The sequence below is a fragment of the Physella acuta genome, unplaced genomic scaffold (genome assembly GCF_028476545.2).
Source record: "Physella acuta isolate Inbredline_101_S28 unplaced genomic scaffold, ASM2847654v3 ptg000476l, whole genome shotgun sequence".
Taxonomy (NCBI): domain Eukaryota; kingdom Metazoa; phylum Mollusca; class Gastropoda; family Physidae; genus Physella; species Physella acuta.
In genome coordinates, this window is record NW_026731995.1 from 954736 (window position 1) to 979203 (window position 24468).

The 24468-nt window shown below is 42.5% G+C and overlaps 1 protein-coding gene across 1 annotated transcript in view; it reads right to left on the minus strand.

Moving 5' to 3' along the window:
• Positions 1-16546: 16546 nt before the first annotated feature.
• The window catches only part of LOC131944014 (cationic amino acid transporter 3), a 61053-nt gene continuing 53131 nt past the window's right edge, over positions 16547-24468 (minus strand). Inside the window, exon 8 of the mRNA XM_059304455.1 lies at positions 16547-16962. Coding sequence (XP_059160438.1) covers positions 16853-16962 — 110 coding nt within the window. The 3' untranslated portion in view covers positions 16547-16852. The remainder of the gene's footprint in view (positions 16963-24468) is intronic.

Genomic DNA, 24468 nt, shown 5'->3' on the forward strand with positions numbered 1-24468 from the left:
ATATATATATATATATATATATATATATATATATATATGTATATATATATATATAGTGGTGAACATAAGTGTTACGTTTCTGTCTTTCAGCAAAAGTTTTGTCATGAAATAATCTGTTCCTTTTTAACAACTCCCTCAATGTCTCTCACAATGTTTTCACTTGAACCGATTTCTTTCAAACTTTTAAGACGTGTTCGTGTTTAATGACATTGCAAATATGACCAACTTTTACTTTAATTAGACATTAATTAAGAAGTTAAAATTAATGTAAAGAAAACTTTATTCAAGACGAAAAGTGGAGACAACTTAAATAATCTCCAGTGAGAATTCGATCGTCAGGTTCACACCGTAGTGCAGCTAGTCACGGACCGCTGGTTTGTTTAGAGCTGGTAGGGCCTGGCTTTATGGGATACAAATCAAGTTGTAAAGCAAATACTCGTCATTAAGAATGAATAGCTAAAAAATGGAAAATAAAACAAACATAAGAAAACTTTATAATAAAAGCAATTAACCAGCACTGAAATATTTTTTTTTTGCATTCTTTAATAAAAGCATCGGACGCTGATGAGATATCTTACATATTTTAAAGATCAATGTTTTTATGAAAGATAAAAAATAATAAGCTCAAATGTCATCAGTTATGTCATCAAAATGTCACCACCTATGTCATCAAAATGTCACCATTTAAAAACACATTTTAAAGGTGATACAAATTGTACAGAAATATCTAAAGGAAGGGAACCGTCTGCTTGTTTAAAGTCACGTGACCTTACGACGACCTTGACCTCTGCTCCAGGCAGTGATGTCGCTGGTAGCCACGGCTTATTGACCCGCTAGAAATATCTCAGGTCACTTTCTCTGGCTGTTGACTTATGTCACAAATAGATGACATCATATATAGGTGACACCACATACAGGCGATACCACATAGCCTACTTACAAAGGTTAATTAAATTAAACCAATTTAAAATGAAACTATTTTTTATTAGGTGAACCAAGGGAAGCTACTGCTGTTTTCATCATTGATTCCAATATATCCTGAGTTATCGTCCTTAGCATTTTCTTGCTCTTGGCACACGTTTTGTTGATGGGTTTAAGCAGCCAGCTAATGTGTAGGCGTAGAGTGTGTACTTGTGTGTATGTGTGTGTACGTGTATCTACATGTGTACGTATGTATACATGTGTACGGGTGTATATATATATGTGTACTGGTGTGTATATTTGTGCGTCGCCGACTTCCATAGCTTGGCCAGTGTTTGCCAAGAGTTCGATCCCTGGGTATATTTAGACCCCATGTCGGCAGTGAAAGACATTTGATCACGTGATCCACACAGCAACTACCCATCTATACATGAAATGATATGACACATGGACAGGTTCTGATTTGATCTGACCACTGACGACACGTCGACAGGTGCGCCGACACCAAAGTCGTCGCCCACACAGTGAGAGAAATCATTTCTTCCCAACAAGGCAAGACGTGGACCACACGAGACGTGGACCACACGAGACGTGGACCACACGAGACGTGGACCACACGAGACGTGGATCACACGGCAAGACGTGGACGGACAAAACTTGTGCAGTTGTTTCTGTCTCCACACCCTCACATACACGCCACATTGTAACATACACGCCATATTGTAACATACATGTCACATGGTAACATACATGTCACATTGTAACATACACGCCATATTGTAACATACATGTCACATGGTAACATACATGTCACATTGTAACATACACGCCACATTGTAACAGACATGTCACATTGTAACAGACACGCCACATTGTAACATACACGCCACATTGTAACATACACGCCACATTGTAACATACATGTCACATGGTAACATACACGCCACATTGTAACATACATGTCACATGGTAACATACACGCCACATTGTAACATACATGTCACATTGTAACATACACGCCACATTGTACCATACATGTCACATTGTAACATACACGCCACATTGTAACATACACGTCACATTGTAACAAACACGCCACATTGTAACATACACGCCACATTGTAACATACACGCCACATTGTAACATACATGTCACATTGTAACATATATGTCACATTGTAACATACACGCCACATTGTAACATACATGTCACATTGTAACATACATGTCACATTGTAACATACATGTCACATTGTAACATACACGCCACATTGTAACATACACGCCACATTGTAACATACACGCCACCTTGTAACATACATGTCACATTGTAACATACACGCCACATTGTAACATACACGCCACAATGTAACATACACGCCACATTGTAACATACATGTCACATTGTAACATACACGCCACATTGTAACATACACGCCACATTGTAACATACATGTCACATTGTAACATACACGCCACATTGTAACATACATGTCACATTGTAACATACACGCCACATTGTACCATACATGTCACATTGTAACATACACGCCACATTGTAACATACATGTCACATTGTAACATACATGCCACATTGTAACATACATGTCACATTGTAACATACACGCCACATTGTAACATACACGCCACATTGTAACATACACGCCACATTGTAACATACATGTCACATTGTAACATACACGCCACATTGTAACATACACGCCACAATGTAACATACACGCCACATTGTAACATACATGTCACATTGTAACATACACGCCACATTGTAACATACACGCCACATTGTAACATACATGTCACATTGTAACATACACGCCACATTGTAACATACATGTCACATTGTAACATACACGCCACATTGTACCATACATGTCACATTGTAACATACACGCCACATTGTAACATACACGTCACATTGTAACAAACACGCCACATTGTAACATACACGCCACATTGTAACATACACGCCACATTGTAACATACATGTCACATGGTAACATACATGTCACATTGTAACCCACATTGTAACATACATGTCACATGGTAACATACACGCCACATTGTAACATACATGTCACATGGTAACATACACGCCACATTGTAACATACATGTTACATTGTAACATACACGCCACATTGTACCATACATGTCACATTGTAACATACACGCCACATTGTAACATACACGTCACATTGTAACAAACACGCCACATTGTAACATACACGCCACATTGTAACATACACGCCACATTGTAACATACATGTCACATTGTAACATACATGTCACATTGTAACATACACGCCACATTGTAACATACATGTCACATTGTAACATACATGTCACATTGTAACATACATGTCACATTGTAACATACACGCCACATTGTAACATACACGCCACATTGTAACATACACGCCACATTGTAACATACATGTCACATTGTAACATACACGCCACATTGTAACATATACTCCACAATGTAACATACACGCCACATTGTAACATACATGTCACATTGTAACATACACGCCACATTGTAACATACATGTCACATTGTAACATACACGCCACATTGTAACATACATGTTACATTGTAACATACACGCCACATTGTACCATACATGTCACATTGTAACATACACGCCACATTGTAACATACACGTCACATTGTAACAAACACGCCACATTGTAACATACACGCCACATTGTAACATACACGCCACATTGTAACATACATGTCACATTGTAACATACATGTCACATTGTAACATACACGCCACATTGTAACATACATGTCACATTGTAACATACATGTCACATTGTAACATACATGTCACATTGTAACATACACGCCACATTGTAACATACACGCCACATTGTAACATACACGCCACATTGTAACATACATGTCACATTGTAACATACACGCCACATTGTAACATACACGCCACAATGTAACATACACGCCACATTGTAACATACATGTCACATTGTAACATACACGCCACATTGTAACATACATGTCACATTGTAACATACACGCCACATTGTAACATACACGCCACATTGTAACATACATGTCACATTGTAACATACACGCCACATTGTAACATACACGCCACATTGTAACATACACGCCACATTGTAACATACACGCCACATTGTAACATACACGCCACATTGTAACATACACGCCACATTGTAACATACACGCCACATTGTAACATACATGTCACATTGTAACATACACGCCACATTGTAACATACATGTCACATTGTAACATACACGCCACATTGTAACATACACGCCACATTGTAACATACACGCCACATTGTAACATACACGCCACATTGTAACATACACGCCACATTGTAACATACACGCCACATTGTAACATACACGCCACATTGTAACATACACGCCACATTGTAACATACACGCCACATTGTAACATACACGCCACATTGTAACATACACGCCACATTGTAACATACACGCCACATTGTAACATACACGCCACATTGTAACATACACGCCACATTGTAACATACACGCCACATTGTAACATACACGCCACATTGTAACATACACGCCACATTGTAACATACACGCCACATTGTAACATACATGTCACATTGTAACATACATAATCAAAACAACACGCTCACAAACTTGACCAGAGCATCACTTATATCAACTGTCCACACCATCACTAACCACAACACCACTGACCACACCATAACTGACCACACCATCACTGACCACAACACCACTGACCACAACACCACTGACCACAACACCACTGACTACAACATCACTGACTACAACACCACTGACCACAACACCACTGACCACACCATCACTGACCACACCATCACTAACCACAACACCACTGACCACACCATCACTGACCACAACACCACTGACCACAACACCACTGACCACAACACCACTGACTACAACATCACTGACTACAACACCACTGACCACACCATCACTGACAACAACATCTAAAAACTAACCAACTGAGGAAAGGTGATATAATTGACAACACAAATCAAAGTTTGTAAACACCGAACGTGTCACATTTTTGTTAAATCCACAAATTTAAAGCGAATGAACGCAAAACGTTCTAGCTTTGTATTTAAAAATGTCTGAACAAAAAAATTGGACTTGAAGATTGCGTCTTGTGCCCCGGTGTAAAAATTTAAGAACCACTTTGTACAACCGCCGTGACGTCATTGAAAGATAAGCCTGGCAAATGCGAGAAAATCTGGTCCCCGTGCCTAATCACAGACAAATGCCATGAAATCTGGCCAAGTCTCAGATCGGGGGATTAAAAAAGGTTTTAAGACGATCATTTTCAGTATCTGGCCCCCTGATCTTTTAGCTCTGGACATGTGTGTGTGGGGGGGGGGGGGGGGGGGGGGGGGGGGAAGGGGATATAGTCGCTAACTTTCGGATAATGGCTGTTAACTTAATCCTAATGTGGAGAGATTAGTCGACACTGGTATCTTAATAAAATAACCTAATCGCCTAAATGATTTAAATCGATTTTAACGAACTTAAAATTCCATTTTATTGTTCACCAAAAACACCAGAATCTAGTAAGCCCAATCTCACACAGCAATATACAGCCGTACACAGCCACACAGCCACACACAGCCACACACAGCCACACACAGCCACACAGCCACACACAGCCATATACAGCCACACACAGCCACACAGCCACATACAGCCACATACAGCCACACACAGCCACACACAGCCACACAACCACATACAGCCACACACAGCCACACACAGCCACACACAGCCACACACAGCCACATACAGTCACATACAACAAAACAGCCAAATACAGCCACATACAGCCACACACAGCCACATACAGCCACATACGGCACCATCAGCCACACACAGTCACATACAAACACACACAACCACATACAACCACACACAGTCACACACAGCCACATACAGCCATATATAGCCACATAAATCTGATGATAATGATACCTTAAATCTATTAGCCCATATCCCTATATGAAGATCAATTAGCCCATATCCCTATATGAAGATCAATTAGCCCATATCCCTATATGAAGATCAATTAGCCCATATTCTCATATCAAGACATATTAGCCCCTATATCCCAAAATATCCATCTCTTGTAAATCCAATGGACCACTTATAAACGATTGTAGGAAAAAAAGTCACAGGAAAAAAAAACACAGGAAAAAAAAACACAGAAAAAAAGTCACAGGAAAAAAAGTCACAGGAAAAAAAGTCACAGGAAAAAAAGTCACAAATATATTTTTGCATGATATTTGTTAATACTTTTATGTATTAAATATTTAGAGAGTGTAAATTAACTTAGGATTAATTAAATGTAATGTAATGTGTGTAGGCTGTATACGCATATGAATTTTTATAATTCGTCTAAAAATATGTATTATGAAGTATGTAGATTGTAATTATTTTAAATTTAAGATTAGTAGCATTTAAAAGAATGCTCCTAAGTCCACGTTTTTCATCGTGTTTTTTTTTTTTTTAAATACCAATATTAAATTACCGTGAAATGGTAGATTCATATGACTTGCTGCCCTCAACTCATGGCAACAATAGTTATGTTTAGTTCAACCACCTTTACTGCCCACATTTATCACGCTCATTACATAACAAAACTTAGGATCAAAACAGAAAGCCGACAAGGTTCAAAGGCTGTCATTGACGCATAACGTCAACAACACAAAATATGTTCGGACAATGCCTACTGATGAGAGGCCGACCAGAGAATTGCCTACGGCAAAATGTGCCTAAATTTCTTTTATAATTAATTTTTCTACCGCGTATTTAACTAAATACGTAACAAAAGTTGAGATTGGTGTCTTAATTATCTTAGAGTACTTTTACTTACAATTGTTGTAAATCATAATGCTTTTAACGTCTATAAATAATTTATGATATAAAAAAATACAACCCACAACAATAAACATACTAAATTTTACAATTCTTAACAAATTAATAAAAATATTTCTAAAAAGAGTTTTGTGACTTTTTTTCTGTGACTTTATTTCTGTGACTTTTTTTCCGATAAAATTTTTCCACTGTGACTTTTTTTCTGTGACTTTTTTTCCTAGCAAAAACTGTGACTTTTTTTCTGTGTTTTTTTTTTCCTGTGACTTTTTTTCCGTTTACCTTATAAACATCCCCACAGGTCACCGTTTAGTGTCACCCCACCCACCCCCTCCCGTCCCCTCCCACCCCCCTTCCTACCCGAGCGACCAACACCATTGACAAAAAAAAAATCAATTGAACTCTTCCAGCCCTCGTAAGGTTGTGTAATTTAATTGCCAAATTTTTTTTTACTTCCATCTCCCCTGGAGGACAACTTAGGGTCTTAAAAATCCAAGTTTATCCCCCCCCCCACTCCACCCCCTACATGCAACCGCGACCTCACCCTCAAGGGTTACATCCCCCCCCCCCCACACCAATTGACCCAGCCTCCCCATCTCCCCACCCATAGCACCCACCCACAGATATCCTATACTCAGCAACTTAAGCCAGACGGCAATAGAAATCTTGCCGACCAACTGCCCGAGGAGATATTTGCCTAGCTCTTGTTCACGGAAAAGTTGCAGAATGATTGCACGTCTAAACAGGGCGCCCCCCCCCCCCCTTGACCCCCCTCCCCCTGGCGGTGGAGTTTAACGTCAGACAAGAGTCTTCACATCAATGTAATAGGAAATTATTGAAGTCTGCTCGTGTCTGTCTGTCTGTCTGTCTGTCTGTCTGCCTGCCTGCCTGCCTGCCTGCCTGCCTGTCTGTCTGTCTGCCTGCCTGCCTGCCTGCCTGCCTGTCTGTCTGTCTGTCTGTCTGTCTTTCGTCTGTCTGTCTGTCTGTCTGTTTGTCTGTCTGTCTGTTTGTCTGTCTGTCTGTCTTCCTGCCTGCCTGCCTGCCTGTCTGTCTGTCTGCCTGTCTGCCTGTCTGTCTGTCTGTCTGTCTGTCTGTCTGTCTGTCTGTCTGTCTGTCTGTCTGTCTGTCTGTCTGTCTCGTGTTAACTCCATCTTGCAGCAAAGCAAGTACACTTGCAGTATCAAGCTGTTTAGATTTCCTGCCACCATTTAGGAAGGTGTTTAGATTTCCTGCCACCATTTAGGAAGGTGTTTAGATTTCCTGCCACCATTTAGGAAGGTGATTAGATTTCCTGCCCCATTTAGGAAGGTGTTTAGATTTCCTGCCACCATTTAGGAAGGTGTTTAGATTTCCTGCCACCATTTAGGAAGGTGATTAGATTTCCTGCCCCATTTAGGAAGGTGTTTAGATTTCCTGCCACCATTTAGGAAGGTGTTTAGATTTCCTGCCACCATTTAGGAAGGTGATTAGATTTCCTGCCCCATTTAGGAAGGTGTTTAGATTTCCTGCCACCATTTAGGAAGGTGTTTAGATTTCCTGCCACCATTTAGGAAGGTGTTTAGATTTCCTGCCCCCAGTAAAAAGATTTGAAAATCTCATGAGTGCTTGCCCCTGCCCTGTGAGGGATTACTGCAGACGGTGTAGAGCACAATTGATCCAGTTACATTTGCTAACTAAGGGACGTAATGCCCAGTAATGCCCAGCCCCGACAACTCTTTTCACACACGGGCAGGCGCAAGCAGGGGACGTAATCAAAGAAGACAAGAACGCTAATCTAATAATTTTGTTGAATTTCTCCAATCATCTTAATTCATCTTTATCGAATACATTGTACGGCTTGATTTAGGTTTTATAGTGACGTCATGCGAGACACATTTGGCTCAGCTGGACTAGACGAGACTGGACTGGACTAAACTGGACAGGATAAACTAAAGTTCTCTTTCTAGACAGTGTCGGAACTAGAAAAAAAGGGCCACCCCGCAAAAAAAAGATATTCTGGGCCCCCCTATATATATATATATATATATATATATATATATATATATAAATATAAATATATAAACACAAAATACAAACATTGGATACTCATTTCTGGCCTGATCGGGTTTTTAAAAAAATGTCTTTTTTTTGTTTGCTTTTTTCAATTAAAACAAATTACAACATGTCATGTGTGTGAGTGCATTAGTCTGTTTTGAATTTTTTTTTCTTTTAGATTTAGAACTAGTTTATTCAATACGTGTGCTGTTATACTGCTTAACCTCCAGACTTCCGCCGGTCAAAAGAATATAAAACGTGAGAGCTTTGTATGTGTAATGGTTCCTCGTGTTATGTTTATTTTTATGTTTTCATGTATTTATATTATTACTTTTAAAAACATTTCCTTTTTATGCTATGTCATTCTTTAATATGTATTTAAAAAAATAATTAAGAGAAGTAATTGCTTTTTAATTTGTTTAGTACAAATCTATTAAAAAGAGCTTAAGAGCACCCTTATTTAACTATTTAAAAAAGGGAAATAAGTCACGGAAGTGTTTTGAACTTTTGCCTATCTTTCACACTACAGCTCAGGCATATATATGTTTTTACGCAACAGCATGTGTTAGCTTCTGTATAACATCACTACTGTAGTAGATAAGTTAGTTATTTGCAAAAGCTTTTACTGTCAAGTCAAAAATGCAAGAAAATGATTTTTTAACTGTAAAAAATTTATTATGGTCGGCTATGGACCCCTAAATTGCGTGCCCCCCCCCCCCCCCCCCCTCGCATTGCGGGGTCTGGCGGCACTGTAGTTCCGCCCCTGTTTCTAGAACATTAAAGTTCTCCTATTTTAAAAATTAAAATAATTGTGATCTACCGACTAGTATTGTTTGTTTGTTTGTTTTTTTCGGTTATGCAACTAAACGGAAACAAGGTTGAATGCTAGAGATTACTGAATAGATTATTCTATTCAAGAACAGAAGGGGAGATAACTAGCTAGACGCCATCACCCGATCAGTCTGGTGAGCTGTGGTTCACGCCGAATGTTTACAATCGTAGAGCCGGGTCAAATTAGCTTTTGTCGCTAAAATATGTCAAAGATCGCATGCATAAGCGACCAAAGCAAATTAGTTTTATTTTCTTATTTTCTGTACATTTAATAAGCTTGTTAGAAATGTTTTTGAAAATGTGTTTTATTTATTTTAAGTCTTTATCAATACACAGTGTATGTTTGTTTGCTTTTGTGGATTTGTTACAAATCTTGTCACTCGATTTTGACCCATTTCTAATGCACTGACTTCGTACCAGATACATTCATCGTCGATGACAATGCAAGACTATCTCAGTTTTAATCAAATCAGACATTGGATTGTTTTGACTTGACTGACTTGACTTTCTTGACTTACTTGACTTTACTTGACTTAATCCTCTTAACTCCTGGTGAAGTCTGGGATATCAAAACACAACCTTCCATTTTTTTTCCGGTCCACGGCGGTTGGATTAGTTTTTACGGTGACAGGACAAATGATCTCAGACAAACTCTAAGGCTATGTTCTCTATGTTCTCTAAGGCTAAGTTCACTATGTTCTCTAAGGCTAGTTCTTTATGTTCTCTGAGGCTATGTTCTCTGTTGTCTTAGGCTAGTTCTCTATGTTCTCTGAGGCTATGTTCTCTATGTTCTCTAAGGCTATGTTCTCTATGTTCTCTGAGGCTAGTTCCCTATGTTCTCTGAGGCTATGTTCTCTATGTTCTCTAAGGCTATGTTCTCTATGTTCTCTAAGGCTATGTTCTCTAAAGCTATGTTCTCTATGTTTTTTAAGGCTATGTTCTCTAAGGCTGTTCTCAATGTTCTCTAAGGCTGTTCTCTATGTTCTCCATGGCTATGTTCTCTATGTTCCCTAAGGCTAGTTCTTTATGTTCTCTGAGACTAGTTCTCTATGTTCTCTGTGTTCTCTAAGGCTTTGTTCTCTATGTTCTCTAAGGCTATGTTCTCTATGTTCTCTGAGGCTAGTTCCCTATGTTATCTGAGGCTATGTTCTCTATGTTCTCTAAGGCTAGTTCTTTATGTTCTCTGAGGCTATGTTCTCTGTTGTCTTAGGCTAGTTCTCTATGTTCTCTGAGGCTATGTTCTCTATGTTCTCTGAGGCTAGTTCCCTATGTTCTCTGTGGCTATGTTCTCTATGTTCTCTATGTTCTCTAAGGCTATGTTCTCTATGTTCTCTAAGGCTATGTTCTCTAAAGCTATGTTCTCTATGTTTTCTAATGCTATGTTCTCTAAGGCTGTTCTCAATGTTCTCTAAGGCTGTTCTCTATGTTCTCCATGGCTATGTTCTCTATGTTCTCTAAGGCTAGTTCTTTATGTTCTCTGAGGCTATGTTCTCTATGTTCTCTAAGGCTATGTTCTCTATGTTCTCTATGTTCCCTAAGGCTAGTTCTTTATGTTCTCTGAGGCTAGTTTTCTATGTTCTCTGTGTTCTCTATGGCTTTGTTCTCTATGTTCTCTAAGGCTATGTTCTCTATGTTCTCTGAGGCTAGTTCCCTATGTTCTCTAAGGCTATGTTCTCTAAAGCTATGTTCTCTATGTTTTCTAAGGCTATGTTCTCTAAGGCTGTTCTCAATGTTCTCTAAGGCTGTTCTCTATGTTCTCTATGGCTATGTTCTCTATGTTCTCTAAGGCTATGTTCTCTATGTTCTCTAAGGCTATGTTCTCTAAAGCTATGTTCTCTATGTTTTCTAATGCTATGTTCTCTAAGGCTATGTTCTCTATGTTCTCTGAGGCTAGTTCCCTATGTTCTCTGAGGCTATGTTCTCTATGTTCTCTAAGGCTAGTTCTTTATGTTCTCTGAGGCTATGTTCTCTGTTGTCTTAGGCTAGTTCTCTATGTTCTCTGAGGCTATGTTCTCTATGTTCTCTGAGGCTAGTTCCCTATGTTCTCTGAGGCTATGTTCTCTATGTTCTCTATGTTCTCTAAGGCTATGTTCTCTAAAGCTATGTTCTCTATGTTTTTTAATGCTATGTTCTCTAAGGCTGTTCTCAATGTTCTCTAAGGCTGTTCTGTATGTTCTCCATGGCTATGTTCTCTATGTTCTCTAAGGCTAGTTCTTTATGTTCTCTGAGGCTATGTTCTCTATGTTCTCTAAGGCTATGTTCTCTATGTTCTCTATGTTCCCTAAGGCTAGTTCTTTATGTTCTCTGAGACTAGTTCTCTATGTTCTCTGTGTTCTCTAAGGCTTTGTTCTCTATGTTCTCTAAGGCTATGTTCTCTATGTTCTCTGAGGCTAGTTCCCTATGTTATCTGAGGCTATGTTCTCTATGTTCTCTAAGGCTAGTTCTTTATGTTCTCTGAGGCTATGTTCTCTGTTGTCTTAGGCTAGTTCTCTATGTTCTCTGAGGCTATGTTCTCTATGTTCTCTGAGGCTAGTTCCCTATGTTCTCTGAGGCTATGTTCTCTATGTTCTCTAAGGCTATGTTCTCTAAAGCTATGTTCTCTATGTTTTTTAATGCTATGTTCTCTAAGGCTGTTCTCAATGTTCTCTAAGGCTGTTCTTTATGTTCTCCATGGCTATGTTCTCTATGTTCTCTAAGGCTAGTTCTTTATGTTCTCTGAGGCTATGTTCTCTATGTTCTCTAAGGCTATGTTCTCTATGTTCTCTATGTTCCCTAAGGCTAGTTCTTTATGTTCTCTGAGACTAGTTCTCTATGTTCTCTGTGTTCTCTAAGGCTTTGTTCTCTATGTTCTCTAAGGCTATGTTCTCTATGTTCTCTGAGGCTAGTTCCCTATGTTATCTGAGGCTATGTTCTCTATGTTCTCTAAGGCTAGTTCTTTATGTTCTCTGAGGCTATGTTCTCTGTTGTCTTAGGCTAGTTCTCTATGTTCTCTGAGGCTATGTTCTCTATGTTCTCTGAGGCTAGTTCCCTATGTTCTCTGAGGCTATGTTCTCTATGTTCTCTATGTTCTCTAAGGCTATGTTCTCTATGTTCATTAAGGCTATGTTCTCTAAAGCTATGTTCTCTATGTTTTCTAATGCTATGTTCTCTAAGGCTGTTCTCAATGTTCTCTAAGGCTGTTCTCTATGTTCTCCATGGCTATGTTCTCTATGTTCTCTAAGGCTAGTTCTTTATGTCCTCTGAGGCTATGTTCTCTATGTTCTCTAAGGCTATGTTCTCTATGTTCTCTATGTTCCCTAAGGCTAGTTCTTTATGTTCTCTGAGGCTAGTTCTCTATGTTCTCTGTGTTCTCTAAGGCTTTGTTCTCTATGTTCTCTAAGGCTATATTCTCTATGTTCTCTGAGGCTTGTTCCCTATGTTCTCTGAGGCTATGTTCTCTATGTTCTCTAAGGCTATGTTCTCTAAAGCTATGTTCTCTATGTTTTCTAAGGCTATGTTCTCTAAGGCTGTTCTCAATGTTCTCTAAGGCTGTTCTCTATGTTCTCTATGGCTATGTTCTCTATGTTCTCTAAGGCTAGTTCTTTATGTTCTCTGAGGCTATGTTCTCTAAGGCTATGTTCTCTATGTTCCCTAAGGCTAGTTCTTAATGTTCTCTGAGGCTAGTTCTCTATGTTCTCTGTGTTCTCTAAGGCTTTGTTCTCTATGTTCTCTAAGGCTGTTCTCTATGTTTCCTAAGTCTATGTTCTGTATGTTCTCTAAGGCTGTGTTCTCTATGTTCTCTAAGGCTAGTTCTTTATGTTCTCTAAGGCTATTCTCTATGTTTTCTATGTTCTCTAAGGCTAGTTCTCTATGTTCTCTAAGGCTGTTCTCTATGTTTTCTAAGGCTATGTTCTCTATATTCTCTAAGGCTATGTTCTCTATGTTCTCTAAGGCTATGTTCTCTATGTTCTCTAAGGCTTTGTTCTCTATGTTGTCTTAGACTAGTTCTCTATGTTCTCTGAGGCTATATTCTCTATGTTCTCTGAGGTTATGTTCTCTATGTTCTCTATGTTCTCTAAGGCTATGTTCTCTATGTTCTCTGAGGCTAGTTCCCAATGTTCTCTGAGGCTATGTTCTCTATGTTCTCTATGTTCTCTAAGGCTATGTTCTCTATGTTCTCTAAGGCTATGTTCTCTATATTCTCTGAGGCTATGTTCTCCATGTTCTCTGAGGCTATGTTCTCTATGTTCTCTGAGGCTATGTTGTCTATGTTCTCTATGTTCTTTAAGTCTAGTTCTCTATGTTATCTAAGGCTATGTTCTCTATGTTCTCTATGTTCTCTAAGGCTAGTTCTCTATGTTCTCTATGTTCTCTAAGGCTAGTTCTCTATGTTCTCTAAGTCTAGTTCTCTATGTTATCTAAGGCTATGTTCTCTATGTTCTCTAAGGCTATGTTCTCTAACTTTATGTTCTCTATGTTCTCTAAGGCTATGTTCTCTATGTTGTCTAAGTCTAGTTCTCTAAGGCTATGTTCTCTATGTTCTCTGAGGCTCTCTATGTTCTCTAAGGCTATGTTCTCTATGTTCTCTATGGTTACCGATAATTTCCAATAACTCCGAGGTTATGTGGATCAAATATTTTTGTGACGTGGAGAAAATCGATACACCAGCAGCCAGGTGTTGATTTTCTCAGGTCTGCAAATGTGTGGTTGGATCAACCACGCAGCTCGTCACATCAACCACACCAACCACATACGGTTGATGTGGTTGGTGTGGTTGGTGTGGTTGATGTGGCGAGCTGTGTGTGTGGTCGGCGTGGCGAGATGTGGTTGTACGGATGTTTTCTTGTTTTATACAAATAAATTTAAAAACACCAGCACAAAATCGGATCAAGCGATGTTTGCATTTATTTACAACATTTCATCCGACTACATTCGCTGCTTGAGCATACAAAGTTTAGCATTAAGGTTAGCATCAAATGTCATGGTTTAGCGTACAAGGTAAGGGGTTAGTTTACAAGGTCATGGTTTAGTTTACAAGGTCATGGTTTAGCTTACAAGGTCATCGTTTAGTTTACAAGGTCATGGTTTAGTTTACAGGATCATGGTTTAGTTTACAAGGTCATGGTTTAGTTAATAAGGTCATGGTTTAGCTTACAAGGTCATGGTTTAGCTTACAAGGTCATGGTTTAGCTTACAAGGTCATGGTTTAGCTTACAAGGTCATGATTTAGTTTATAAGGTCATGGTTTAGTTTACAAGGTCATGGTTTAGTTTACAAGGTCATGGTTTAGCTTACATGGTCATGGTTTAGCTCACAAGGTCATGGTTTAGCTTACAAGGTCATGGTTTAGCTTAAAAGGTCATGGTTTAGCTTACAAGGTCATGGTTTAACTAAAATAAAATTAGTTGAACTTCCGAGCATGAACGTGACGTCATGTCCACTCGGCCAATGACCTGTGACGTAGTTTCCAAACCATGTCGTCGTCTGCGGGTTGATCGTCGGTTGGACCACAACACAGTCACACCATACCACAACCACACCACACCACAGCCACATCACAACCACACCACAACCACACCAGAACCACACGACAACCACACCAGAACCACACCAGTCTCACCGTAACTGGTTGTAAAATGTTTTGGGTTCCTTGACGCGATATCGCAAAATGGAGTATCGTGAATTGTTTGGATTCGAATACTGGCAAGATAGAGTAGTTGAAATAGTTTGGATTCGATCATCAATAACAGCCGACAGCCGTTGGCTTGTGATAATAAACATGCATTAGCCAGAAATTTCAGCAGGGATAACCGATTGCCGTATCGCAACTCTCACGCAAAAAATCGATCCATGTTTTTGGCTATAATTTACAAAGCAAATACACGCGAATACGATTACATCTGCGAGCATCGACTACCTGAATCTTGTGGCGTGTGGTGGAGGAGTTAAAGCTACAGCCTGTCGCGACAGGGCTGTCGTGATATCTGTCGTGACATCTGTCTTGACATCTGTCGTGACATCTGTCGTGACATCTGTCTTGACATCTGTCGTGACATCTGTCGTGACATCTGACATGACATCTGTCTTGACATCTGTCGTGACATCTGTCGTGACATCTGTCGTGACATCTGTCGTGACATCTGTCGTGACATCTGACATGACATCTGTCGTGACATCTGTCTTGACATCTGACATGACATCTGTCGTTTATCAGAGGAAATCCTTGCTACCCTGCTATAGCTAATGGCTAGCGTTTGACCGACGGTTTAACAATTTAACCGACGGTTTAACCGACGGTTTAACAATTTAACCGACGGTTTAACAATTTAACCAACGGTTTAACCGACGGTTTAACAATTTAACCGACGGTTTAACAATTTAACCGACGGTTTAACCGACGGTTTAACAATTTAACCGACGGTTTAACAATTTAACCGACGGTTTAACCGTCCTACAGCAGATTTCCTTAATGGAATGTGGCTACATCTGGTATAAGCAGAAATATGTACAAATATTTACAGATAATTACACACATATATCTACACATCTATTTACAGATATTTACACACATATATCTACACATCTATTTACAGATATTTACACATACCATTTGGTTAGAACATCACACTGATTGTATGTGTGTGTGTGAGTGTTGTTATTCACCGACTGTGTGTGTTGCTACCCACTGTGTGTGTATGTGTGTGTGTTATCACTATGTGTGTGTGTGTGTTTTACCACTGAGTGTGAAGTGTTACCACAGTGTGTGTGTTACCACTGTGTGTGTGTGTGTTACCACTGTCTGTGTGTTACCACTGTGTGTGTGTTACCACTGTGTCTGTGTGTGTGTGTTACCACTGTGTCTGTGTGTTACTACTGAACAGGCGATGTTGTGTAACATAAAATGCGCCTTTAACGAATGAAATAAAACAAATCAAGCAGATGAAGTTCTGTCCCTTGTTGTCATTTAGCGGGTTATCTCCCCTTCTATTTCTGGTTGTCCCGCATGGAAAGAGTTGAGTTGTCTCCCGTTTGCCCGCTGTAGGCCAGGAGCTTGATTGATGAGTACCTGGCCAATTAGGTGTAGCGGTCAGCTGTTGCCAGGATGGCATTGTCTGATGTCAAACAGGACAATGTCCTGCTGGTCAGTTGTCGCCATGCTGGAGTTGGCTGATATCAAACAGGACAACGTCCTGCTGGTCCTGCTGTCTGTGGATGCTGTGTCTCTGGCTGTAGCAGGCGTAGACCAGCAAACCTGGCAAGATAAGGGAGTGGGGGTTAAATCTGGCCACTTACACATTTGGCAACTTACACATTTGGCCACTCACACATTTGACCACTCACACATTCAGCCACTCACACATTTGGCCACTCACACATTCAGCCACTCACACATTTGGCCACTCACACATTTGGCCACTCACACATTTGGCCACCCACACATTCAGCCACTCACACATTCAGCCACTCACACAATTGGCCACTCACACATTTGGCCACTTACACATATGGCCATTTAAATAAATTTGGCGAAGTAAATCTATTTTTAGTAACTCGGTCTACAAAGACAAGTACAGAGGGAAGGAGTACACACAGAGGGAGGGAGTGGAGGAGGGAGTACACAGGGAGGGAGGGAAGGAGGGAGTACACATGGAGGGAGGGAGGGAAGGAGGGAGTACACAGCGAGGGAGGGAAGGAGGGGGTACACAGGAAGGGAGGGAAGGAGGGGGTACACAGGGAAGGAGGGAAGGAGGGGTACACAGGGAGGGAGGGAAGGAGGGGGTACACAGGGAGGGAGGGAAGGAGGGGGTACACAGGGAGGGAGGGAAGGAGGGGGTACACAGGAAAAGAGGGAAGGAGGGGGTACACAGGGAGGGAGAGAAGGAGGGAAGGAGGGGGTACACAGGGAGGGAGGGAGGGAGGGAAGGAGGGAGTACACAGGGAGGGAGGGAAGGAGGGGGGTACATAGGAAGGGAGGGAAGGAGGGAAGGAGGGAGTACACAGGGAGGGAGGGAGGGAGGGAAGGAGGAAAGGAGGGAGTACACAGGGAGGGAGGGAAGGAGGGGGTACACAGGGAGGGAGGGAAGGAGGGAGTACATAGGGAAGGAGGGAAGGAGGGAAGGAGAGGGTACACAGGGAGGGAGGGAGGGAAGGAAGGAGGGAAGGAGGGAGTACGCAGGGAGGGAAGGAGGGATTACACAGGGAGAGGGGGAAGGAGGGAGTACACAGGGAGGGAGGGAAGAAGGGAGTACACAGGGAAGGAGGGAAGGAGGGAGTACACAGGGAGGGAGGGAGGGAAGGAGGGGGTACACAGGGAGGGAGGGAGGGAGGGAAGGAGGGAAGGAGGGAGTACACAGGGAGGGAAGGAGGGAAGGAGGGGATACACAGGGAGGGAGGGAGGGAGGGAAGGGAAGGAGGGAGTACACAGGGAGGGAGAGAAGGAGGGAAGGAGGGGGTACACAGGGAGGGAGGGAGGGAGGGAAGGAGGGAGTACACAGGGAGGGAGGGAAGGAGGGGGTACACAGGGAGGGAAAGAGGGAGGGAAGGGAAGGAGGGAGTACACAGGGAGGGAGAGAAGGAGGGAAGGAGGGGGTACACAGGGAGGGAGGGAGGGAGGGAAGGAGGGAGTACACAGGGAGGGAGGGAAGGAGGGGGTACACAGGGAGGGAGGGAAGGAAGGAAGGAGGGAGTACACAGGGAGGGAAAGAGGGAGGGAAGGGAAGGAGGGAGTACACAGGGAGGGAGGGAGGGAAGGAGGGGGTACACAGGGAGGGAGGGAGGGAAGGAGGGAAGGAGGGAGTACACAGGGAGGGAAGGAGGGAAGGAGGGGATACACAGGGAGGGAGGGAGGGAGGGAAGGAGGGAAGGAGGCAGTACACAGGGAGGGAGGGAAGGAGGGGGTACACAGGGAGGGAGGAGGGGAGGGAGTACACAGGGAGGGAGGGAAGGAGGGAAGGAGGGTGTACACAGGGAGGGAGGGAAGGAGGGAAGGAGGGGGTACACAGGGAGGGAGGGAGGGAGTACACAGGGAGGGAGGGAAGGAGGGGGTACATAGGAAGGGAGGGAAGGAGGGAAGGAGGGAGTACACAGGGAGGGAGGGAGGGAGGGAAGGAGGAAAGGAGGGAGTACACAGGGAGGGAGGGAAGGAGGGGGTACACAGGGAGGGAGGGAAGGAGGGAGTACATAGGGAAGGAGGGAAGGAGGGAAGGAGAGGGTACACAGGGAGGGAGGGAGGGAAGGAAGGAGGGAAGGAGGGAGTACGCAGGGAGGGAAGGAGGGATTACACAGGGAGAGGGGGAAGGAGGGAGTACACAGGGAGGGAGGGAAGAAGGGAGTACACAGGGAAGGAGGGAAGGAGGGAGTACACAGGGAGGGAGGGAGGGAAGGAGGGGGTACACAGGGAGGGAGGGAGGGAGGGAGGGAAGGAGGGAAGGAGGGAGTACACAGGGAGGGAAGGAGGGAAGGAGGGGATACACAGGGAGGGAGGGAGGGAGGGAAGGGAAGGAGGGAGTACACAGGGAGGGAGAGAAGGAAGGAAGGAGGGGGTACACAGGGAGGGAGGGAGGGAGGGAGGGAAGGAGGGAGTACACAGGGAGGGAGGGAAGGAGGGGGTACACTGGGAGGGAAAGAGGGAGGGAAGGGAAGGAGGGAGTACACAGGGAGGGAGAGAAGGAGGGAAGGAGGGGGTACACAGGGAGGGAGGGAGGGAGGGAAGGAGGGAGTACACAGGGAGGGAGGGAAGGAGGGGGTACACAGGGAGGGAGGGAAGGAAGGAAGGAGGGAGTACACAGGGAGGGAAAGAGGGAGGGAAGGAAAGGAGGGAGTACACAGGGAGGGAGGGAGGGAAGGAGGGGGTACACAGGGAGGGAGGGAGGGAAGGAGGGAAGGAGGGAGTACACAGGGAGGGAAGGAGGGAAGGAGGGGATACACAGGGAGGGAGGGAGGGAGGGAAGGAGGGAAGGAGGCAGTACACAGGGAGGGAGGGAAGGAGGGGGTACACAGGGAGGGAGGAGGGGAGGGAGTACACAGGGAGGGAGGGAAGGAGGGAGTACACAGGGAGGGAGGGAAGGAGGGAAGGAGGGTGTACACAGGGAGGGAGGGAAGGAGGGAAGGAGGGGGTACACAGGGAGGGAGGGAGGGAGTACACAGGGGGGAGGGAGGGAGGGAAGGAGGGAGTACACAGGGAGGGAGGAAAGGAGGAAGTACACAGGGAGGGAGGGAAGGAGGGAGTACACAGGGACGGAGGGAAGGAGGGGGTAGAGGGGCATGACGTAGCAGGACATTAGAGAACGTGTAACAGAAGACTTGAGGCTTTAAGCGGTTCTGTGAGAAATGTTGAGAAGAAAATATGATTAGCACAGGCACGGTAGACCTTGTCAAGTAGGACGGGGAGGGTAGGGTAAGGTGGGGTAGGGGAGAGTAGGGTTGGGTAGTCTGAGGGCAAGTGAGCAGTGGGGAGGGGGGGGTGGGGCGGGACCAAAGTAAATGGCTGGAGGGAGAAAGTTACATCAGAACTCCTCCATCACACCCCTCCCCTAGGAATCGATATCAGGCTGTAAGTAGTCTCAGGTCTGTTGATATCGATACTAGACTCTCAGTAGTCGGTCTATTGATATCGATACTAGACTCAGTAGTCGTTGGTCTATTGATATGGATACTAGACTCTCAGTAGTCGTTGGTCTATTGATATCGATACTAGACTCAGTAGTCGTAGGTCTATTGATATCGATACTAGACTCAGTAGTCGTAGGTCTATTGATATCGATACTAGACTCAGTAGTCGTAGGTCTATGGATATCGATACTAGACTCTCAGTAGTCGTTGGTCTATTGATATGGATACTAGACTCTCAGTAGTCGTAGGTCTATTGATATCGATACTAGACTCAGTAGTCGTAGGTCTATTGATATCGATACTAGACTCAGTAGTCGTAGGTCTATTGATATCGATACTAGACTCAGTAGTCGTAGGTCTATTGATATCGATTCTAGACTCAGTAGTCGTAGGTCTATTGATATCGATACTAGACTCAGTAGTCGTAGGTCTATTGATATCGATACTACACTCAGTAGTCGTAGGTCTACTGATATCGATAACAAACTCTCTGTCTTTCTCTACTATCATGTTGCTTTTGAACACAAACAGCACCCGACATCACACAAACAGCACATAAACAGCACCCGACATCACACAAACAGCACATAAACAGCACCCGACATCACACAAACAGCACATAAACAGCACCCGACATCACACAAACAGCACATAAACAGCACCCGACATCACACAAACAGCACATAAACAGCACCCGACATCACACAAACAGCACATAAACAGCACCCGACATCACACAAACAGCACATAAACAGCACCCGACATCACACAAACAGCACATAAACAGCACCCGACATCACACAAACAGCACCCGACATCACATAAACAGCACCCGACATCACACAAACAGCACATAAACAGCACCCGACATCACACAAACAGCACCCGACATCACACAAACAGCACCCGACATCACACAAACAGCACCCGACATCACACAAACAGCACCCGACATCACACAAACAGCACCCGACATCACACAAACAGCACATAAACAGCACCCGACATCACACAAACAGCACCCGACATCACACAAACAGCACCCGACATCACACAAACAGCACATAAACAGCACCCGACATCACACAAACAGCACCAGACAGCACATAAACAGCACACGACAGCACACAAACAGCACCCGACAAATTGACATGATGTACTCGACCAATTCTGAGTCGGGGTCAATGCCCTGGAGCTTGCTTTAATTAAGTAATATTGATCCCCCACACCCTGATCCCCCCCCCCCCCCACACACACTGGAGTGTTTCAAGACATTCAAAGTCCGTCACAGTCTGGCACCAATGTGATTCAGCGCGAGCCAAGTTATATATACATACATATATATATATATATATATATATATATATATATATATATATATATATATATATATATATATATATATATATATATATATATATATGTATATATATATATGTATATATATATATATATATATATATATATATATATATATATATATATATATATATATATATATACATGTGTGTGTGTGTGTGTGTGTTTGTTTGTTTGTGTATGTGTGTGTGTGTAGAGCGACACAAGAATTTGATGCCATTTATAAGAAATTGTTTTGGAATTTAGCCATCAAAGACTCAATTGAAGTAGTTCAGGCTAGTTAAGTAAAATTAGCGCATTGTTTTTCAACAGACACGTAATATAAAGAACATATATACACACAAACACAAACATATAAAGAGCATACATAGGCCTACACACAAATTTAGACAAACATATAAAGAACATAGATCTATATACACACACTCACACAAACTCACACAAACATATAAAGAACATATATACTTTAAACGTTCCCCCCCCCCCACCCCCACTGATAATTTGGAGTGCGCCCTAGGAAGTTACAAGTGCACCTCTGGGAAAAAAATCATGTCCTTGATAATTCCCCTCCCCCTCCCCCCTCGACGTTCCCCTTATCAAAGTACAAAATGTATGTGGTTTTATTTGTGCAATATGTGATGTATTTGTAATATGTCAATTACGTGTATTATGTGTATTACTTGTATTATGTGTATTACTTGTATTATGTGTAATACTTGCATTATGTGTATTACTTGTATTATATGTAGTATGTGTATTTTTTGTATTATGTGAATTACGTGTATTATTTGTATTATGTGTATTATGTGTATTACTTATATTATTTGTATTTCGTGTATTATGTGTATGACTTGTATAATGTGTATTACGTGTATTACGTGTATTACGTGTATTACGTATATTACACATGTAATGAAGTAGAGAAATACAGATGTCAGGTGATCACCCTTATAAAGTGTGAGTACAGTAGCGGGGTGGGGGACAGTGGGGGCAGGTGAAACAATAGTTAAAAAATATTTCAATGTTCCAATTTTTTTTTCCAAGTTGGTTTTAAATGTCTGTGGGAGAAACATGATAGGTGCATGGCTGCAGGTATAAAAATATTTTAATCTAGCCAATCAACATGCGGGAATATGACACTCTGTACTGTTTGAAGCAAGAGTTACGTTTCCTTGTCGGCTGGTCCTACAGTTGACGTGACAAACCAACCGTAACGCGAGACCCGCACTAACCAACCAGGGACCCGCACTTACCAGCCAGGGACCCGCACTTACCAGCCAGGGACCCGCACTAACAGGGACCCGCACTAACAGCCAGGGACCCGCACTAACAGGGACCCGCACTAACAGCCAGGGACCCGCACTAACAGCCACGGACCCGCACTTAGCTGAACCAGCCAGGGACCCGCACTAACCAGCCAGAGACCCGCACTAACCACCCAGGGACCCGCACTAACCAGCCAGGGACCCGCACTAACCACCCAGGGACCCGCACTTAGCTGAACCACCCAGGGACCCGCACTAACCACCCAGGGACCCGCACTAACCAGCCAGAGACCCACACTAACCAGCCAGGGACCCGCAAACAGCTGAACCAACAAAAAAAACTTAAACGTTAATCCACGTTCATCCAACTTTAATTAAACCGCGTAAATATCAAACCGGACAACTGAGACCGGACAAAAAATTCTTGGGAAAAAACCGGTCAAATCGTTTGGTTACTCACACAGTGAGGAACGCTTTAACACGCGGGAACCGACGTGATAGAGCAGGGAACCCACTCACTACAACAGGGAACCCACTCACTATTTGAGTGTGTATTTGAGTGTGTATTTGAGTGTGTATTTGAGTGTGTATTTGAGTGTGTATTTGAGTGTGTATTTGAGTGTGTATTTGAGTGTGTATTTGAGTGTGTATTTGAGTGTGTATTTGAGTGTGTATTTGAGTGTGTATTTGAGTGTGTATTTGAGTGTGTATTTGAGTGTGTATTTGAGTGTGTATTTGAGTGTGTATTTGAGTGTGTATTTGAGTGTGTATTTGAGTGTGTATTTGAGTGTGTATTTGAGTGTGTATTTGAGTGTGTATTTGAGTGTGTATTTGAGTGTTTATTTGAGTGTGTATTTGAGTGTGTATTTGAGTGTGTATTTGAGTGTGTATTTGAGTGTGTAATTGAGTGTGTATTTAAGTGTGTATTTGAGTGTGTATTTGAGTGTGTATTTAGTTGTGTATTTGAGTGTGTAATTGAGTGTGTATTTAAGTGTGTATTTGAGTGTGTATTTAAGTGTGTGTATTGAGTGTGTATTTAAGTGTATATTGGAGTGTGTAATTGAGTGTGTATTTAAGTGTGTATTTGAGTGTGTATTTAAGTGTGTGTATTGAGTGTGTATTTAAGTGTGTATTTGAGTGTGTAATTGAGTGTGTATTTGAGTGTGTATTTGAGTGTGTATTTGAGTGTGTAATTGAGTGTGTATTTAAGTGTGTATTTGAGTGTGTGATTGAGTGTGTGATTGAGTGTGTAATTGAGTGTGTATTTGAGTGTGTAATTGAGTGTGTATTTGAGTGTGTATTTGAGTGTGTATTTGAGTGTGTATATGACTATTTGAGGGTGTCTGTGAAGGCAGTAATTAATGAGTCCATTTGTCTAGCGAGCCCCTAATGAGCACCACCATGTCGGTTGGTCCAATCAGGTCCCTGGGCCAGTTGCAGACATGAATCCAGTCTCTCGTCTGTCTCACATTAACCCCTCTATGGCCAGCTAATGGCGGCATTATTCTGACCGGCCTACAGCC